At 65.2% G+C, this 19,279-nt stretch overlaps 7 protein-coding genes across 7 annotated transcripts; 5 read left to right on the forward strand and 2 right to left on the reverse strand.

The window, feature by feature from the left end:
- Positions 1-1,510: 1,510 nt before the first annotated feature.
- On the forward strand, positions 1,511-3,869 carry EMIHUDRAFT_101666 (hypothetical protein; the record flags this gene model as incomplete). The annotated part of the gene is made up of 7 exons (XM_005773327.1): positions 1,511-2,302; positions 2,545-2,589; positions 2,704-2,709; positions 2,783-2,847; positions 3,097-3,292; positions 3,365-3,394; positions 3,474-3,869. The coding sequence occupies 7 exons, from the start codon at positions 1,511-1,513 to the stop codon at positions 3,867-3,869; spliced, it is 1,530 nt and encodes a 509-aa protein (XP_005773384.1).
- A 4,399-nt stretch (positions 3,870-8,268) lies between these two features.
- Positions 8,269-8,991, forward strand: EMIHUDRAFT_208008 (hypothetical protein; the record flags this gene model as incomplete). Its single annotated transcript, XM_005773328.1, has 2 exons — positions 8,269-8,682; positions 8,962-8,991. The coding sequence occupies 2 exons, from the start codon at positions 8,269-8,271 to the stop codon at positions 8,989-8,991; spliced, it is 444 nt and encodes a 147-aa protein (XP_005773385.1).
- Positions 8,992-10,574: 1,583 nt separating this feature from the next.
- Positions 10,575-10,987, reverse strand: EMIHUDRAFT_208009 (hypothetical protein; the record flags this gene model as incomplete). Its single annotated transcript, XM_005773329.1, has 2 exons — positions 10,575-10,590; positions 10,683-10,987. 2 exons carry the CDS (start codon positions 10,985-10,987, stop codon positions 10,575-10,577), a joined length of 321 nt encoding a protein of 106 aa, XP_005773386.1.
- A 745-nt stretch (positions 10,988-11,732) lies between these two features.
- Positions 11,733-13,035, forward strand: EMIHUDRAFT_310482 (methylenetetrahydrofolate dehydrogenase/methylenetetrahydrofolate cyclohydrolase; the record flags this gene model as incomplete). The annotated part of the gene is made up of 3 exons (XM_005773330.1): positions 11,733-12,218; positions 12,372-12,524; positions 12,700-13,035. 3 exons carry the CDS (start codon positions 11,733-11,735, stop codon positions 13,033-13,035), a joined length of 975 nt encoding a protein of 324 aa, XP_005773387.1.
- Positions 13,036-15,194: 2,159 nt separating this feature from the next.
- On the reverse strand, positions 15,195-16,079 carry EMIHUDRAFT_427230 (hypothetical protein; the record flags this gene model as incomplete). Its single annotated transcript, XM_005773331.1, has 1 exon — positions 15,195-16,079. One exon carries the CDS (start codon positions 16,077-16,079, stop codon positions 15,414-15,416), a length of 666 nt encoding a protein of 221 aa, XP_005773388.1. The 3' UTR covers positions 15,195-15,413.
- Positions 16,080-16,405: 326 nt separating this feature from the next.
- Positions 16,406-17,281, forward strand: EMIHUDRAFT_208012 (hypothetical protein; the record flags this gene model as incomplete). Its single annotated transcript, XM_005773332.1, has 4 exons — positions 16,406-16,563; positions 16,690-16,779; positions 17,000-17,112; positions 17,262-17,281. 4 exons carry the CDS (start codon positions 16,406-16,408, stop codon positions 17,279-17,281), a joined length of 381 nt encoding a protein of 126 aa, XP_005773389.1.
- A 1,421-nt stretch (positions 17,282-18,702) lies between these two features.
- EMIHUDRAFT_208013 (hypothetical protein) lies at positions 18,703-19,112 on the forward strand (the record flags this gene model as incomplete). Its single annotated transcript, XM_005773333.1, has 3 exons — positions 18,703-18,759; positions 18,830-18,958; positions 19,098-19,112. 3 exons carry the CDS (start codon positions 18,703-18,705, stop codon positions 19,110-19,112), a joined length of 201 nt encoding a protein of 66 aa, XP_005773390.1.
- Positions 19,113-19,279: the final 167 nt, after the last annotated feature.

Below are 19,279 nucleotides of genomic sequence, written 5' to 3' on the forward strand. Positions count from 1 at the left end.
CGCGGGGACGTCGGCCGGCGTCTTTGGCGCGGGCGCGGGCCGGGCAAGAAGCAGCTCGGGCGACGGCGCCGGCGCGACCGCCCGCCCGCTGCTCGGCGCGGGTGACGCCGGCGCCTGAGCGCAGCGCAGCGTGCAGCGGAGCGGCGAGCCCGGGGCGGGACCGTCGACGACGGCGGCGAGGGCGACGGAGGAGACGACGCCGTCCCTGCCCTCCTCCTGCACCACGAGCTCCACCGGCCGCGCCCGCGAGCTGAACCGCCGGCCGTCAATCGCGCTGCCAAGCTCATAGAGCGCGCGCCGCGCGGCGGCGCTGCGGAAGAACGCCTCGGGGTCGTCGGAGATGACCTGGCTGACCGACCGACCCTCCCCGATGTCGGAGATCGCGGATAGACACACCTCCGCCGTCAGCGAGGTGCGGAGTTCCACTGCCATTGTCCCGCCAACGAGCCTCCCCCTTTCCCGGGCAGGCAAAAGAATTTTACTACGCGAGCCCCTCTCGAGGTTCTCGAGGTTCTCGAGGTGGATATCCTTTGGCCGCGTTGGGTAGCGAGGATTGGTGTAACCCGAGCCACGGAGGCGTGTTTTCTGACGGCCGACCGTCAGTGCACGGAGTTGCCACTTCTCCGACTGCCCCGGCTAGTTCACGAGTTTCGCGGGAGTGACCCCATGCGTCAAACCCGAGACCTAGCGCGGGTGGGTTGGAGGGGGCTCGCCCCGTTCCTCCCCATCGGGCCGCATAAGCGGCCACGCCTCGCAGATTCGTTTTCGCGCCTGGGTCAGGCGCGCGGGGCATCCCCCGGGTCGCTCGACCAGCGATCCGAAGAGTGGCCGCTATGTGAGGGAAAGAGCGGGGCCCTCGACGCCTCAGTCCGGCCCTCCGAGGGGGGAAGGGAAGTGCGGGGTCCCCACGGGCGCCTCAGTTCGGCCCTCCCGAGGGGGGGAGGGGAGCAAGGGGGTGGGGGGATTGGGGCGGTGGGGAGGGGTCTCGGTTTCATGTGACTAAAACTTGCCTTTCGGGGAGGGGCCTCGGTTCAAGCGCTCATCACAGGAGTGAGAGCTGCCTGACGTCTTCCCCTCCTCCCTCGAGGCAGCGAGTAGGCAGCGAGTGGAGGTCTCGAGCGCCTATATGAAGGTATGTGAGATGGTGATGGTACGTGTATCGTGTTGATGAATGAGCCTCCTTCCTCCTCCCTCGTCGGGCGGCAGAGGCGGCGGCGTGGGTGGGGGCGAGGCCGGGCGGGAAGGGCGGCGACGGCGGCGGCGTGGGCGATCATTAATAATGTGTGTGTGTGCGCGCGTGTGTGTGTGTTTGTTTGCGCGATGGCAGGGAAGGGCAGGGCAGCCGCGAGCAGCAAGTGGCGTCGGCGACGCGGCGAGGACACGATGATGAGGCCCTCAGCGCAGCGTGCGCGGCAGCATCCCCGCCGGCGGCCCCACGCCGCATCAGGGCGGTAAAAAAATTCTTTCCGAGCGCTTTTGCTTCTCCCTTCGCGCGCGCACCCTTTCTGCGATGGCCCCTTCTGCGTTGGCCGATTCGATCGACCTCACCCTGGACGACTCGCCTGCCGAGGAGCGCGCTGCACGCCGCCGCTCCCCCGCCGACGCCGCGCGCTCGCCACGCCGCCGGCCGCGAGCGCGCGGCGGCGGCGGCGGGGGCGGCGCGCCATCTGCGGTTTTCGATCTGACGGTGGACTCGCCGGAGCGCGACGAGTCGACCCCCCCGGCTGGCCCGGCGCCCTCCACATCGACGAGCAGCGCCAGCGCCGACGGCGGGCCGAGCGGTGCCAGCAACAACCGCGGCGGCGGGAGCGGCGGGAGCGGCGGGAGCGGGGGGAGGAGCGGCGGCGAGAGCGGCGGCGCCGGCGGGAGCGGCGGTGCTTCTGGCAGCAGCAGCAGTGGCGGGAGCGGCGGGAGCGGCGGCGGCGGTGGCGGCGAGAGCAGCAGCGGCGGCGGCGGTGGTGGCGGGAGCAGCAGTGGCGGCGGCAGCGTCGGCGGCAGCAGCAGCAGCGGCGGCGGCGGCGGTGGTGGCGGTGGCGGGAGCAGCAGCGGGAGCAGCGGCGGGACGTCCTCGGGCGCTGCGACGGCAGCGCCGACGGTGATCGACCTGATGGTGGAGGAAGTCGGCGACGCGCCTCCCGGCCCTTCGGTGATCGACCTCGACGCAGACGACGCGTCGATCGCGCGCTCGCTCGCCGCGCAGCTGCAGCAGCCGGCCGACGTCGACCTGCAGGCGCTGCAGGCAGCGCGCGAGCGACGGCGGCGCGCGCGGCGCGACCGGGCGAGGAGCGCGGCGGAGGCGATCGTCCTCGAGGCGGACTCGGCATGAGTTGGTGAAATCACTGATTCGCTGCTTGAGCATTCAAAGGCGATCGACCTGGACGCGGAGCCGGACGATCTTCTTTTCGAGCAGGCGAGGAAGGAAGGAGTCGAGTAGGAATGAGCAAGGGAGCGATGACTCGTTAGTTCACACGAGTTCAGCAGTGAGGAGCAGATCTAAGGAGCGATGGCTCATTGCTTCGCATCTCCTCCCCCCCCTTCGCGCAGCGGTCCTCCATCGAGCGGCTGGTGCAGCAGAACGCGCCGCGGCATGTGCCCGGCGCGCCCGCCGCCCGCGGGCGAGCAAGGGCGCCGCCGGAGCAGCTCAGGGGGCGTGGGCCGAGGGTGTGTGAACGGCGTCTCTTCACACCCCGCTGCTGTGAGCAGGCGCCCGTGCACCTCGGCGTCTGGCTCAACCCAAGGTCGCTGTGAACGGCGTCTCTTCACACCCCGCTGCTGTGAGCAGGCGCCCGTGCACCTCGGCGTCTGGCTCAACCCAAGGTCGCTGCCCAACGAGCCCCTCTACGAGCGGTTCGTCGCCGCGTGGCAGCGGGCCCTAGAAGCGGAATATCTCCCCATATCTCCCCATATAGCGGGCCCTAGAAGCGGGAGACGCTGTCCTGCCTCCCAACTAGCCCTCGAGAGGACAACGTATTCCGCTGTATTCAGCCGCATTCCGCTGCATGCACTGTCCTCCTCTCCGTTGTACTCACGCGGTGCTCTGAACACACTGCACAGTCCCGTCTCCCCGCCCTCACGTCTGCGTATTCAGCACGGTAGGCAGCGGGTACCAAACAAGACCATCCGGCTCGTGTTTCACGGGACGCCAGAGGCGAACGTCGGCGCCATCTGCCGCGACGGCCTCGACCCAGGCCGCCGCGCCGGGCAGGCGCACGGCGCGGGCGAGTACTTTGGAGGCAATATGGACGTGTCGATGGGCTACTGCCGCGGAGGCAAGTACATGCTGGTCTTCGCGGTGCTGCTCGACGCGTGCTTCCCACGGCTCCACTCTGAGTGCGTCAGTGAATGAGTCTTGATTACGAGCTAGGTGCTGCTCGACAAGTCGGGCCTGACCAAGGTGGTCCCCTCGCAGCGTTGATGAATGAATGAATGATTCAATGAATGAACGAGCGAACGAACCGCCGGGCCTGGCCTAGGTGGTCCCCTCGCAGCACGGCGTGCCGGGCGAGATCGTCGTCGTCAACAAGCCGGAGCACCAGCTGCCTCTCGCGGTCGTGTCGATCGGCTGCCCCACGTGGTCGCCGCCGCCGGGCTGGCTCTCTTCCTCGCAACGCCTCTACACCTCCGCCGACGCGCGCGCGCACAACCCGCACCACTCCGCCGCCAGTTTGTACGCCAACCTGCCCGCGAGTGTCTCCGCCGCCATCTACAACCGGCTCGTCGCCTCGGGGCTGCCGCTGCCTCCCGGCCTCCGGCCCCCGCCGGGCGCCGCCGCCGCCGCCGCCGCCGCCGCCGCCGCCCGCCCCGCGCGCCCACCGCCTGCGCCGGTCTACCCGCCGCCCCGACCGCGCAGCCGCAAGCGCCGCCGCTGACGCCGCCGCCGCTGCCGCCGCCGCTGCCGCCGCGGGCGTCGAAGGTCGCTACTGTCGACAGAGCTGCCGCGGGGCTGTCCGCGAGGAGGGGTGAGGGGGCGAGGTGGGGGGGTGGGGGGGGGATGGGGGGGGGATGGGGGGGGGGGGGGCTGGGAAAAAACAAAAGCGGGGGGGCCGGGGGGGGGCACCCCGCGTTTTCTCCCGGCCTCATTAGGGCCCCGGGGAAATTCCAAGAAAGAAAAAGAAGGGGGGGGGGGGGGGGTCGTACAGTATGTGCGGGTGGGTGAAAGGTGGGCGGTGTTGCCGGTCGGCAACCGCACAGTCTCTCTGTCTTCCGGCGCGCGGCTTTCCGCGCGTTCTCAAAACAAGACGTGGATAATTCGCGTCATTCTCCACATTCCGAGGGCACAAAATCCGGATCTTTTGGCGGTTCGCGCGTAGAGAGCGTTTCCTGATCCTGTTACGGTGATCGTGCCACTTATCGAGCCCTCCTAGTTGCTAGTACTTTAGCTAGTATCACCTTGGTACATTGCTATGCCGTGGCAGCGCTGGCCGTCAGCTGTCCACCGGGCGAGGCGGCCTCGACGGCGGCCTCGAGGCGCTCCGCGACCTCTCCCAGCCGGAACCTGGCTGTAGGATCGTAGTAGGTGGCGAGGGATGGCGCCATCTCCACCGCTAGCGCCGAAAGGTGCGGCGTCAGTGTCGTGGCCGGGCTGCGGACGCCAAGAGCCGCCATGGCGACTGTCGCCTCGATGGCGTGGAGCGTGCGGCACGCTCGCACAGTCGCGCCGACCGCCGCGGCGGCGAGGTGCGCGGTCGACTACTGGGCGAGGAGTGGTTTGTGCCTTGAGATAATTCTCAGCCGCAAGGTGATAATCGCCCGCTTCAACCAGCGAGGCGGCCAGGCCAAAGTAGTCCCGCGGGCCCGCTTCGAGCTCAAAGGCGTTGCGCAGTACCGCGCCCTTGAGCCGCTTCGCGTCGATCACGCGGCTCTTGCTCCCTCCACCGTCGCTCTGGTCGGTGGCGGTGTACGTCATTGCTCAAACCCGGAAGTTGGGAAGGCCCCGTAATAGAGTCGAGGGATCCGTCGAGGGGGGAAAGATGAAATCACAATCGAAAAACTCGCGAGTTGAGACAGTCCGTTACGCACAAGCATGCGCGACTTGCACTCTTTCGTGCCGCTCGCTCGGTGCGCGGCGCATGGCCTCCCGCGCGGCTCGCGCTCACTCGGCCTGCCTCCGCCTCACGGCTGGCTGAGCATGCCATGGGTCCGCCTGGTGCGGCGCTGCTCGCTCGCTGCGCTGCACAAAGCTGCGAGAAGCAGGGTGGCCTCCTGAGCTTGAGCATGGCGCAGCGCGGCTGCTGGTGCTCGAGGGCGGCCGTGCAGTGGCGTGAGGGCCTGATTGGTGGTGACCACCTGCTGCATCAGCGTGCGCAGCATGCTCCCTCACCCGGTGCTGAGACATGCTGGTGGGCGACTGGCGCCAGCTTCTCAGTGCTGTCCCTGGCGTTGTGCAGCATGTCGCAATACTCCTGCTGCGCTGACCGGCGCGCGGGGCGCGTCGTGCCGCGAGAGGAGCGAGAGGCTCGAGGCGCGCGGCTGTCGGTCAACCCTGCGGCGCATGCGCGCCGCCAAGGCTGCTCGACAGGCGACTGGCATTGTGGCGACGCGGTCGCCGTTACTCCAACTTTGCTTTGCCGATCAAAAGCGCCCGTCCTTTCCTTTTTAGCCGCCGAAATTTAGCTTGCTGTTTTTTTCTTTATAGGCGTCTGCAACTTCCAAGCTGCGTATTCTTGTATTATCGTCGAGTAGTACAGGTACTTCGTGGGGGCAGGGTGTATCCTCGTAACATGTGCGTATTCTCGTATCACTGGCTCCGAGTAGAAAAAGAAAGAAAATAGCTCCAAGGGGGCGCTCCGCTGCTAGGGGAAACCTGGAGCGCGGACTAACCCTCGGAGACCCGTGTTTACTTTAAGGCCCTTTCCCTGCGAACGCGCACCCCCTGGGCTAGGGCTCTCTTGCCCGCAACCCGATGCCAATCATCCGGCCCGCTGGGTGCGCTTCTCAGCTCCCCGGCCCTGGGTGTGCGGTTGCCGACTGCACTCCAAGTGCTCCAAATCGCACTCGTCTCGCTCAGCCCCGGAAGGGGAGATGCGGGAGAGGAGGCGGGGACGAGCAGAGGCACCCTCCCCCAGTATGCAGACGACGACGCCCTGATGAACGGAGGCCAGGCGGAAGGCAGGAAAGACGCCGAGGCAGTGGCCGAGGAGCTCAGGGAGGCGGCTGAAAGGCTGGCGATGGGGTACGCCGTGGCGGGCGTGCGCAATCGACACCAGAAGTGCATCCTGGACATGAGCCCAGAGGCCGAGAGACTGCTCGGAGGGGAGTTCCGGCTCCATATAGTGGCGCTAGACGAGGAGGGAAGGCTCGTGAGATGCAGCGTCACGACGGTCTCCCACAAGGCAGCGAGCGCGGAAAAGGGACCAGAGACGTCCAGGGGGTCGGCCCGTTACCTCGGGGCCCATCTTAGTGCTCGGGGGGGCGGTGGAGGCGGACCGGAACGGTTCTGGGAGGAACAGGACGCAGTGGCGCGCAGAACAGCTATGGCATTTGACAGAAGCACGGCATCCATCCAACCGAACTTCCCTGTGACGACGCTGGCAGCGGCGGGTGTGTTGTACCAGCGAGTGAAGCTGATGTGGGTGGCCCACCCCCCGGGCCCCGAGGTGCTGGAGACGGCCCGTGTGGTGGCCGCTCGGGCGTCGTTGCGAGCCCTCCGGCTACGGTCCCAGACGGGAGAGCGAAGGGCTGACCTAATTCGCTTTGCCCGGGAGAACCCGGGGCTCCTATTGTTAGAATTTCCGGCGAAAACGATTATCTCCCTCAGCCAACGAAGCGGTCGCAAGGAGCTTCCGTGGATACGCCCACCAAAATACGGGGCCGAGCCCACCTTCGAGACGTGGTGTTCTGCCATGGCCTGCCCCGGGTTCAAGTACGACGAGGCGGCGTTCATGATCTCGGCGCTGGTGGACAACCGCGCGGTCGTCATCTACCCGACGGGCAAGGGGGGGGTGGAGGCTCCCATCGTCTACACGGCGGACCCGACCTCCTGCCGGGGAGCTCGCCACCTTGCCCTTGATCGGGACACGGAACACGTGGTGACGCTGCTGCAGATGAGCGGCACATGGGCCTATGAGGAGGCGACCTCGAGCTTCGTGCCTTGGGAGGCGGCCCTAGGGCCGCAACCGCCCTCAGGGGGGGGGCGGCTCTGGCCCGACGTGGGGGCCGCCCAGCAAAGCGGCCTGGGGACGAGTGGGGACAACCGGATCACGGGCGACCGACGAGGGTTCCGAGCGGGAGGGCGGCCTGCACCGCCACCCGACTCGAAGGAGGGGGGGTCATCCTTCCGGCCGCCGCAATTTCTGGGTAGCCCAGGCTTCATGCGCGCGGCGGCTGACGGCTACTGTGGACCTGGAAAAGGTAACATCACCACGGGGCCTGCATTACCGCCCCCCACCTCGTCTCCCATCACCTCCATTGCTGCCGTCGCCGCGCCTGTGACAACGATGACAGCCACGCCTGTTGCCACCGCTCCCTCCACCGCCACAGGGTGGCCCGGGGCATCTCCCCCTGACCCCTCCCTCACAGCGGCTTATACGGTTGTGGCGGCCGCCCCCGCTGCCGCCGTCGCTCCCTCGGCGCCGGGACAATTATGTTGCGAGGCTTGCGCGCGCGGCGGCCGGCGCCCAGCTCTGCGACCACCCTCCCTCGGCCCCCCTTCTCGGGCCTCTCCCGCGTGCACCGCGCACCGCGCCGCATCCGGGCACCTGCGTTTCCACTGTTCTGAGAGCGCGGCATCTACACCCCACCCCACACATTGCGCACTCACCTAGTGGCAGCCGCCACTGCACTGCGCAAGGTCGGAGAAGCAGACAGCGGGTGTACCACCGGACTACACCCACACCCTCTCGCTGGCGTGGTAGACTGCGGCCATCCGCGCGTATCCATCTAGTGTGCGTGTCGGTGTGTCTGCAGCCTCGGCTGGAGCCTAGCAGTAAGGCGGCCGGCGGAGGGGCGAGGGGGGGGGGGGGGGGGGGGTATGGCCCCATCGGCGGGAGGCTGGGTCTGTCAGCGGGCGGGTATGGTCTCCCGGGAAGACCGTACCTTACCAAAAACTCCAAACCCTCCCGCTTCCCTCTCTCGGTTCGGCGCTGCCCACCACCCTGCCTCGGCCCGACACTCTATTTGATGCCGTGAGCGGTCCATTAGCTTGGAGCGCTTGCATAGCTTGGACCAATCGCCACGCGCGCCAATGGCCAGCCGCCACGCCAGTCTACCTGCGCGCGTAGCCTGGGGAGCGCTAGTGCCTCGCGCTCTTCTCGGCTCACCCGCCACGCGATGACACAGGTGCGGCGCGAGCCCGTGGGCATGGCCTCCGGCAGCGGCCCGAGGGCCAAAGGCACGGACGGCGCCGACCACAAGTTCCGGCAGCGCGTGGACGACCACTACAAGCTGATGGCGGACGGCCGCGCCAAGCTCGCCTCCTCGGGCCGCGCGCACGCCGCTGGCGCCTGCGGCCTTCTCGGCGCGTTGGGCGCCGCGGCACTCGGCCCAGGCGAGGGCACGCCTTCGCTGCTGCTGCTGCTGCTGGGCGCGCCGGCGGCGCTGTGCGCGGCCGCCGCGTTCGGCGCGAGCGACGCGAGCCGCATGAGCGCCACGGCCGCCTCTCGCGCCTCAGCGCTCAGCTGCGCGGCGGCGGCGCTGCTGGTCTGCCTCCTCTGCGTGCTCGCCTCCTCGCCGCAAGAGCCGCTGGTGGCGGGGCTCGCCGGCCTCTCCTCCCTCCCTGCGCTGCTCGGCTGCGCGGCGGGCGTACTCGGCGCGAACAGGCTGAGCGCGCGGCTCTAGATGCTGCGAGTGAGTCGTCCGTCCCCGCGGGCGCTCCCGCGCGCAGCGGACAGCACCGCCTGTACCTGTCACACACGCACAGATGCACTCCACAGATGCACTCCCACAGATGCACTCCCACAGATGCACTCCACACTCCACAGATGCTCAAGCGCCCTTTCCTTAGGCGCCGGATTCGCGGCGCAGGCGGAGAAGAAGAAGGTCGGCCAGCGGTGAGGCGCAAGGGGGTGGGGGAGGTAAACGGCAGCGCCGAGAGGCTCGCCCCGCCGGCCAACACACAACAGACCGCGGTCAGTTGTGCCGTGTAACGCGTCCTCTGCGATGTATATACTCACACGCTATTTAATACACACACTGTAAGAGCCCCCCGCGCCCCGCGCCCGGGCCCGCGGGGGCGCCCTCTCCCCGCCCCCGGAGCGGCCGGACGACCGCCGGACCCGCGCCCGCGCCCCGGCCCGGCCCGCGGGAACTCGCATCCAACGTATCCTGTTTTCGTGTTTTGTGGTTCGATCGAGAGAAACTCGATATCACGACGGAGACAGTGTGCTTTGTAGCGCGGTACATGCCACAACCCACTGTCGGCACTGAGACCGGCGCGCGCGGCGGCGGTGACCGCGCTCCGCGGCGCGGCCCGGCGCACGAGGTGCGAGCCATGGCCGTGCCACTGTCCGGCGGCCCCATCAGAGTCCCTTCGCTCTCGCTCACTGCGTCTCCTCACATCCGAATGCCGAACCCTCACAGCCCCGCCGCGAACGACACCCGCTTCTTCCGCGGCGCACCGCCGCCGCCGGCCGCCTTGGCCGCCTTCTTCTCCTCGGCCGCCCGCTCCGCCTTCTTGCTCGCCCGCTTGTCTCCCTTCGCCTTTGCCTTTTGCGCCGCCAGCGCGCCAAGCAGCGCCGACCGCTGCTCCTGCCTGGCGGCCGCCTTGGCGGCGCTCTTCTCCCGCCGCTCCTCCTCGCCCGCCTGTGTGTGTGTGTGGGGGGGGGGGGGGTAGTGCATACCTCGGGGAGGACGGCACGGATTCGCGGGCGACGGCCGAAATGGCGGGGAGGGGTCACGACGGCCGAAGTGGCGGCGAGGGAAGCGGAGCGAGGCAAGCGAGAGGCCGGCGTCTCGGACGTGTCTCGAAAGTGCCTCGAAAGTGTCTCGGAAGTGTCTCGGAAGTGTCTCGGAAGTGTCTCGGAAGTGTTCCGGACCTCGAAGGCGCGCATACGCCGCAGCTTCGCCTCCCGCCGCGCCTCCTCCGCCCGCGCCGCCTCCTCCATCACCGCGAGCGTGCTCTCGTCCACACCTACCCCGCCCCGGTCCGCCGCGCCGCCGGCCGACCTTGTTCCGCCGCCGCCCGCACCCGCGGCGCGCGCTCCCTTTACCTTCTTGCTCCTGGGCGCCGCCGCCGCCGCCGCAGCAGCAGCAGCCGCGGGAGCATCGGCCTCCGCCACCGAGAAGGAGGACGCGGCCTCTGCCGCCGCCGCCGCTGGCCGCTTCTTGCGGCGCTTGGCGCCCTCCGCCTCCGCCGCCTCCGCCGCCTCCACCTCCGCCGCCTCCGCCGCCTCCGCCGCTGGCGCCGCCTCCGCCGCTGGCGCCGCCTCCGCCGCTGGCGCCGCCGCCTTCGCCGGCCGTTTCTTCGGGCGCTTTGCCGGCGGCTCCGCCGCCTCGGCCGCCTCGGCCGCCTCGGCCGCCTCCTTCTTCTTCTTCTTCTTGGCCGATGCCCCCGCCGCCGGCGGCGCAAATGGCGCTGCGGACGTGGGCAAAGTCGCGTGCAAGGACGGGATGGCGCCTGCGGACGTGTCGTTGATGCGTCACCGAGAGGGCAGCCTGGCCGGCGTCTCGGCTGACTGTCTCGGGGTCGGGGCTGTGTCTTGGGACTGTCTCTCGGGACTGTGTCTCGGCTCTCGGGAGTCAGACACGGTGGCTGTCTCTCGGAGCTGCGTCGCGCGCCGAGTTTGGTGATTGGCATCTCGACGACGAGAACGTGGCCCTGCATGCTGGCGGACGTCTGCGCGTCGTCGCACTCGGTCCCGTTCGGGTAACGCCGCGACAGCGCGAACCGGCGACGCCCCGTCGTCGTCAGCTCGATCCGCGTCTTGCTGGTGTTGCACTCGATCTGCGAAGGAGAGACGTGGTGCAGTGCCACCTTGATGGTGAGGAGCATGCGCTTCCGATTGACCCGGATGGTCGCGGGAGGCACCGCCGGCGATGGCTCGTCCGGCATGTGTGGTACGTGGGATGGAGGTGCTGCGGCAAAAGAGAAAAAACGCCTCCGAGCACAAAAGGACGCCCAGCCCTGCCCTCGTGCCGCCGAGTGTGTAACCGAGCCTCGCTTTTGCAAAATCCTGCAAAGGTGGGGGGGGACGTGTCTGTCCTCGACCCAGGCCTACAACTGTAGCTTGGGAATTCCGTTTTATTTATTTATTTATACTCTACGAAGTGACTTTAAGGCTCCACTCGTACCATCACGCCCCAAACGCTACTATTTGCTCAGGCCAAGTCCAGGCACACTAGAGGACTGCCTGAGGCTGAGCTCACAGGGGCATGTACTACTTACTATATTCACACCTACAACACAACCTACTATGCTGTTTTCACACCGATCATAATACGCGATCGCGCAGGGATATGGGAATGCTGGCGCTGTCTCTTGTTTGCCCTCGCCTTTTGTGTTTGTGTTTTGCCTTTTTCGTTCAACGCCTTTTTGGCGACGCTCAGAGCATCGACAATGCTGCTCGCAGGGTGCTAACCTTTCCTTTAATAAATAAATAAAAGGGAATCCCAAGCTAGGGCTGGGTCGAGCACAGTTTGCTTGGAAAATTCTTTAATTACGACACAAGCGGGCTGTCCCCCCCCGGCAAATGTCGCCGGTACTCGCACTCCTCACGCTGCCTCTCGTCGAGGCCTTCTGGAAGCGGCGGCCTCCGCAGCCGCTGCCCGCCACTGACGAGCCGGTCGGACAGAGTGCGATGCTTCTCATCGTCCTTTCCATCGTCGCCTGCTGCTGTGTGCCCGCCTTGCTGGCGAGGCTGCGAGGAGCGGGCGGCGCTGCACGGCTGATCGACGGCAAGGCCATCGCGGCTGCGATCCGGAGGGAGGTGAAGCAGCACAGCGAGGCGCTCATTGCATCGCACAAAGTCACGCCCGGCCTCGCGGTGGTGCTCGTCGGCGCCCGCACAGACTCAGCCACGTACGTCAAGATGAAGAAGAAGGCGGCGGCAGAGGTGGGGTTCCACTCCATCGACAAGACCTTCGAAGAGAGCGTGACCGAGGAGGCGCTGCTGCAGTGCGTGCAGGAGCTCAACAGCGACCCAAGCGTGCACGGCATCCTCGTCCAGCTTCCGCTGCCCAAGCACATCGACGAGGCGAAGGTGCTCGAGAGCATCAGAGTCGAGAAGGACGCGGACGGCTTCTCGTCCGAGAATGTCGGCAACATGTGCTTGCGCGGCGGCAAGGTAACACTTGCACACCGAGTCGCCTCGCGGCTGCCAGAGTCCTGCTACCCGCCTCCCGGCCGCTCTCTCGTCGCTGGCTCTGTTCGACCGCCGCCCTCGGATCTCCTCGCGCGTCTCGCCCGCCTCACTGCCGCCCCCGCCTCCCGCCTTCAGCCGCCGCTCGCCGTGCCGTGCACGCCCGCCGGCTGCATCGAGTTGCTGCAGCGCTCGGGCGTGGCCGTGCGAGGTAAGGAGTGCGTGGTGGTCGGCCGCTCCAACATCGTCGGCATGCCGGTGGCGCACATGCTCCAGTCGATGGACGGGACCGTGACGGCGCGATCACCCGAGATCAACCGAGGTCACCCGAGATCACCTGAGGTCACACGAGGACACGCGAGATCACCCCAAGTCACCCGAGATCACTCTAGATCAACCGAGGTCCCAGACCTCACCCAAGATCACCCGATGTCACCCGAGATCACCCGAGATCACCCGAGATCAGGTGTGCCACTCCAAGACGGCGGGCCTCCCTGCGCACGTGCGGCGCGCCGACATCGTCGTCGCCGCCATCGGAGCCGCCGAGTTTGTCAAGGGCGACTGGATCAAGCCGGGCGCAATCGTCATCGACGTGGGCATGAACACAAAGCCTGCCGACACGGCCAAGGGCTTCCGGCTGTGCGGCGACGTCGACTTCGACGCGGCCAGCCGGCGCGCGAGCGCGATCACTCCCGTGCCGGGCGGCGTCGGCCCGATGACGATCGCGATGCTGCTCAAGAACACGCTCAACCTTGCCCGGCACGCGGCTGGCCTGCCTCGCCTGCCGCTGCGGGCTGAGTAGGGTAGAGAGCCGCCGCGGCCGGGCCCGCAAGCGGTGGCCGGTGTCCGGAGTCCGCGCGGGAGTGGGCCGTGTGGCGCTCTTGGTCTTGCGGCACGTGTGCGCACCGCGCATGTATTTTTTATTCGTTCTCTTTGCATGCGAGGACGAATTTTTTTTCGCTCTGCGAGCCAGCGATGCGACCTGGCTTCCCCCTGCCGGCGCCCTGGCGCCTGGGTGCGCGCTGTCAGTGTCTCCATATACTCCATTCTCTCCATGGCGCTGTCTCCGGCCGTGGCGCTGGTGCGTGGCGTGGGACTGCGGTCTGCTCTCTCGCGTCTCGCGCGGCCGCGGGTACATATAAAGAAAGAAAGAAAGAAAACACAGGCACCCCAAAGGAGGGATTGGAGGACGGCACGCCGCCACCACACAGCTCACAGGGATTTCACGTCACAGGGATTTTAAGGAGAGGAGTGTTAGGCGATCGGCTTTCTTTCTAGTGCTAGCACGCGCCAGCAAGGACCGGCACGCCCCCCCCCCCCTTGGGAGGTTCCAAGGAGGGAGGTTCGTGTCATGAGAGAAGATACACTGCTCCGTGTATCTAAACGGACGGAAGATACACTGAAGACACTTATGCGAGGATACACGGCCCGGCCCAAACGAAGAGGTGTATCTTCATACGAAGATACACCGCGGCCCGAACGACAGAAAAGGGGTTGTGAGGATCCTAAGAGGGGCGCTCAGGATCCTGACCCGGACGATGGTGCGCTCAAGATCGCACCGTCTGACGGGGGGGCGCTGGGGATCTTGTGCCTCGGCAGGGGGCGCCACAGATCGCGGCTGGTCAGGTGGGGCGCCGAGGATCTAAGCGCCCCAGCAGGGGGTTGGCAGATCTTTAGCGAAGAAAGAGGAGCTCTCGACGCAGCCCTCTCAGTTCACGAGGTGACCCGTGAACCCGGTTCATGAACCAGTTCGCGGTTCACGGTTAGTTCACGGTTCGCGGTTCACGGACTCGGGGCGGGTGCTAGTCGGTTCTCACGGTTCACGGTTCGGCCCGACGCTGCCCCGCCTGGTTCGTTCACGGTTCAAAAAAATTGTTCCTGTTACGAAAAAGGGAGCTACCTGCTCCGGCGACACTAGGGACTCGGGCCTGATCCCGCACAAAACATCTCCACACTCTCTCCTCTCCTATGACACGACTCTCCGACCTTGGGCTAGATTCCCATTTGATTCACCACAAGCGCCAAACTGCTTCGCCGCGCGCTGCTTACAGCGTCAAGTGCGGCCCTTAGCTGAGTAGAACTCGAAGTGGGCGTCGAGGGGGCCTATAGTAGAGTGTGAGCCCGCGCGCTGCAAAGCTCGAGTGTGGTCGATGGCGCGAGCTGGGCCATGTACTATAAATTGCGTGTGTGACTGTTTCTGCCGTCTTTGAGGGGGCGTGGGCGTAGGAGTGGTGCTCTGCTACCCTTGCAGCCGAGCTCCTTCTCTCAGCACCATTGCCTCTAGGGGGTTGTGGCCGTGGATTTGGCCCCCTAGTCCCCCTCTCCGAGAGCAGGCCTGTCCAGTCTGTGTGGGTGGGGCGGCGTTATAGCGCCGTCGGGGCGTGAATCTTTCCTGCCGATGTTGGGGTGTTGCCGAGGTGGCGTGTCGGGGTGTCGCCGTACGCGGAGGGTAGGCGAGCGATGGTGGGGTTCCGGGGATTTGTCGAGGGTGGTAGTCGCCTCTGGTCGCGAGGTGTGAATGGAGCTGTGTGTCAGCTCTGACTAGATCTCGCGTGATATCCGCCGTGTTGGCGGTTTCAGATTGCTTCAGGCGAGGGATTTGGTTGGTGAGGGCGCGGGTGGGGCGCGTCCGAGGGCTCGCGGGCGAGGGCGAGTGCCGAAGGCGGTGTAGCGCGCCTCAGACCGAGGTCTGTTTGCGCCTGGTCGCCTGCATAGGGTCGATCTCGGCGGTTGAGTTAGTGTTGGCACCCCGAGCGAGGTAAGGGTGACTGAGCCGTGGGCAGGGCCTATCCGGAGCCTGCAGAGCAGCGGAGCCGGCAGCGGACGTGGAGAGGTGCCTCCGTGTCTAGGTGTGAATGGGGGTCCACTGTGATCAAAGGCCAGGTCCGGAGTAGCTACCGGCGGCAGCGGCGGCGGTGGTGGGCTAAAGCGCCAAGGTGGAGCGCTATGACGCGCGAATTCTTTTTCTGTCTTCCTCCTCGACTTCTTTTCAGGTGCGCTGCGCTGCACTCCAATTGCTCCAACTTCAACACTGGGCACTGGGCGCGCGCGCGCGCGCACACACACACTGGCACTAACACAGGTGGTACGCGCACGGGCAAGAATTTCCCGGCGACAAGCCACGGCGGCGCAAGATATGCGTGACGCGTACTACGTAGGACCAAGACGTACGAGCAGCGCTCAGTGCTGCTTGTTCATTTTCCCGATGTGCGGCGAGAGGACGACATCGTCGTCTGTGCCGCGCTCGAGCCACCACAGCATCTTGCCCTCGACGCGGTCGTCGCAGAACTTCGCGAGCGCGAAGACCGAGTAGCCCTGGTCCGTGAGCAGCCCACGCCCAGGCAGGGCCGACTTCCCCGCCGAGTAGTCGTACACCGCCGCCACCTCGTGGATATGCATCCCGAGCTGCTCGAGGATGCCGCAGCACGCCAAGGCGGAGCCACCCGTGGCGAGAATGTCGTCGATTACAGCAACCTTGCCCGTTCTACCACCTGGTAGGATGTCGGAGTGGACCTCCAAGCAGCGTTCGCCATAATCCATAGCGACAATCGGGCTTCGGTGGGTGTCGCCAGGCAGCTGATTCATCTTGCGAACGGGAAGGAAGCCGATGCCTAGCTTTGCAGCGACAGGGCAGCCGAAGAAGAAGCCACGCGCCTCGGGCGCTGCGATCGCCACGAGCCCCGCGTCCTTGTAGCGCTCAACGAACGCGTCGATGACTGCGCTGTACGCATGCCCGTCCGCTAAGAGCGGCGTGATGTCGCCGAACGTGAAGTCGGGGTTGGGAAAGCCACGGACTGGTCTCACGAGCCTCTTGATCGTCAGCTCCAGGGTGTCGTCGTTCGACATGTGTCGGCACGGTAACGCTGGCAGCGACGGCACGGCAACGCTGTCAGCGACGGCACGGCAACGCTGGGAGTGGCAGGAAGGGGACAGCGAGAAGAATTTTCCAAAACTCCTGTTCCCGGGCATTCACATAAACGCACAACTCCGGACCCAAGACGCACAAGCACAGACAGTCGAGAAGGGGGAAAGACACATTCACACTATATTCCTCTGAGATAATATTATATTTCGCCGCCACCGCGGCGCGCGCGTTTTATCCGCGCGCTATATTAGTAGAGCCAAACTTGTGTTCTTGTTTTGGATCAAACTTGTTACAGCGAAGCGAACACATGCGGCCTCTGCCTAGCTTCCTGCTTCTATGCGCGAGCTACGGCGTGACCGCTATCGTTTATGACTTCTCTACCGGGAAGAACGGCCTCGACTACTGCATCGCCGAGGCCGACACCACCAGCGACATGACAGCGTCGACCACCATGGCAGCTCCAACGTGTACGCTACCATGGACAAGCCTTGCACCCTATATGTCAGCCACCACCTGGGCGCCTGGCGTGTGCGAGCACAACCCTATGCGGGATGAAGGATCTGAACAATGCACTCGGCCGGCCTCTTCGAGCCCGTCCGAGTCCACCATTTGCTTCGACGATCCATTTTCTGACTTCTTCCTCGCTATTTGCAGATTTCGGACCAGAACAAGTGAGGACACGTGTGCCTCCACTCACACTACCTCCCAGGCGATGGAGCACGCGCTACAGTCGGCTCCTGAGGCCTCACCCACCTACTGCGGCCAATCTGAATTTTCGGCCCTCCGCAGCCCCGCGATACAGGTGCACTCATGGCCCAATACGATCGCCGCGCGCTACGGAACCGATTCCTATGCCTGACCTTGAGCCTCGACAGCCTTTGCGCCGCTCTACACGCCTTAGGGAGCTTGGTCACTTTGCTTGCTCGTTCCTGAGTTACTACGTCGTTCCTACTGCGTGCCTCGCCGTCAACATGTCTGCCGCCCTCATCTCCAATGCCGTCTACTGCGAATCATGTGCCGCTGATTTCTTAGCCTTCGTCGATTGCCTTGGATCCGTCAACACCGCTTTCGACACTTACGACCCTATTGGCAACGAATTCTCACTCATCGCCGCCGCTCGGATTGCCTGCACTGCATACGCAGTTACCCTCACCGCCGATCAGGGTGCACTACGAGTGCCTAAAAGCTACCGGCAGGCCATGTCTAGCCCTCAAGTCGAGCAATGGCGCGAAGCTATTAACAAGGAACTTTCTGGTCTCATTGCCCTCGACACCTGGGACCGGCGCAGCCTTTATGGACTCAAACAGGCAGGGCGAGAGTGGGGGCTACTCCTCACCTCCTTCCTCGTTTCCTGGGGATTCGTTCGCTCGACCATCGACGTGTGCCTGTATATCTACCGATCTGGCAATTTTGTCCTATGGGTGCTAGTTTACGTCGACGACATACTCATCGCCGACAACTGCCCCACGCTGCGCGCCCGTTTTGTTGCCGACATCTCCAAGCGCTTTCCTACCGAGGACAAGGGCGAGCTCGAATGGATACTGAACACCGCCATCACGCGTGACCGCGCCGCACGGACCCTGAACTTGTCGCAGGGCCTCTACGCCGCCGACCTCGTTACCAAGTTCAGCGCCTATTTCGATCGGTCCCGCTCACGCCGCTTCGACTCGCCTATGGAAGAGGGGCTCGAACTGTCCGCCGATGATCAGCCCGCTGTTGGATCTGTTGAATACGACAAGATGTCCGAGTTCCGCACCGCCTACATGGCCATCGTCGGCGGACTACTGTGGCTTGCCAATATGACGCGCGTCGACATTGCTTATTCAGCGTCTCAGCTTGCTCGCTTCATGACTAACCCTGGCCCGTCGCATTTTAAAGCCGCCATCCGGGTGCTTATCTACGTGCGCGACACAGCTGACCGCGCCCTCGTCATGCAGCCGAATCCCAACCGCAACCTTGAGAGCTACGTCGATTCAAACTGGGCAACGAAGTTCTCTTGCTCCGGTGGCATGTTCTTCTTCTACGGATGTCTCTTCCACTGGTTCTCCAAAATGCAGCGATCTGTCACGCTGTCTAGTGCCGAGGCAGAGTTCTTTGGCGCCATGCTAGCCGCCAAGGAGGTGATTTTCATCCGTGAGCTACTGATCGACCTTGGATTTTCCATCGACGGCGCCAGCGTCATCAACTGCGACAGCAAGTCCGCCGTCGGCATGGCCTTCGATCCCGTTGCCTTCAAGAAGACCAAGCACATCTTGCGCGCCGCCGAGTTTCTTCGCGATCTCGTCAGCCGTGGCGTTATCTCTGTCGAACACCTCCCCGGCGTCGTGATGCTCGCCGACCTGCTCACGAAGGCTGCCTCGCGGGCCATCTTTACTGGCCTGATCAAGCAGCTCGACGACTTTCATGCCCTTTGAATTTATTTGTCCCTCGCGCCCCGCACTCGGGCCAGGAGGGGCTGTTCCCGGGCATTCACACTATATTCCTCTGAAATAATATTATATTTCGCCGCCACCGCGGCGCGCGCGCTTTATCCGCGCGCTATATTAGTAGAGCCAAACTTGTGTTCTTGTTTTGGATCAAACTTGTTACAGCGAAGCGAACACGATGCGGCCTCTGCCTAGCTTCCTGCTTCTATGCGCGAGCTACGGCGTGACCGCTATCGTTTAACTCCCTCGCACAACACTGGGCACAGGACTGGGCACGGGACTGGCGCGCACTGGCACTAACACAGGTACACCACTGGAGCCGCCTAAGCCTTAGCCTAAGCGACTCCGGCGAGGACGGCGAGGCACTTAGCTCCGTGCACTCGACCGCCCTCGCCGTTGGCATCGCAGAATCTTCCAAAATCCTGCTCGTGCAGGTGTGGACCCTGTGTCCTCCTCCCCTATCCGGCATACTCGATCCCTCCCGTTTGGGTTGTGTGTTTTCTTTCTTTCTTTAACTTTAGGGCTTGAAATGAGGACTCGAGGACTCGAAAGACTCGAGACGAGTGCCCTCAGATAAAGGCAATCTAACCACAAAAACACCCTCTGCTCCCGAGGGGCGAGCCAAGCGACGGCCCCCTGCAAAATCTGCAACACACACGTTCTGTCAATTGCGCGGTCCGCGGCAAATCGCACGGTGCCCCTGCCTCTCGAGAGCGAGGCGGCACCGTAGAGAGAGGGTGGGGGGGGGGGGGGGG

Source organism: Emiliania huxleyi, assembly GCF_000372725.1.
Source record: "Emiliania huxleyi CCMP1516 unplaced genomic scaffold EMIHUscaffold_34, whole genome shotgun sequence".
Lineage (NCBI taxonomy): Eukaryota > Haptophyta > Isochrysidales > Noelaerhabdaceae > Emiliania > Emiliania huxleyi.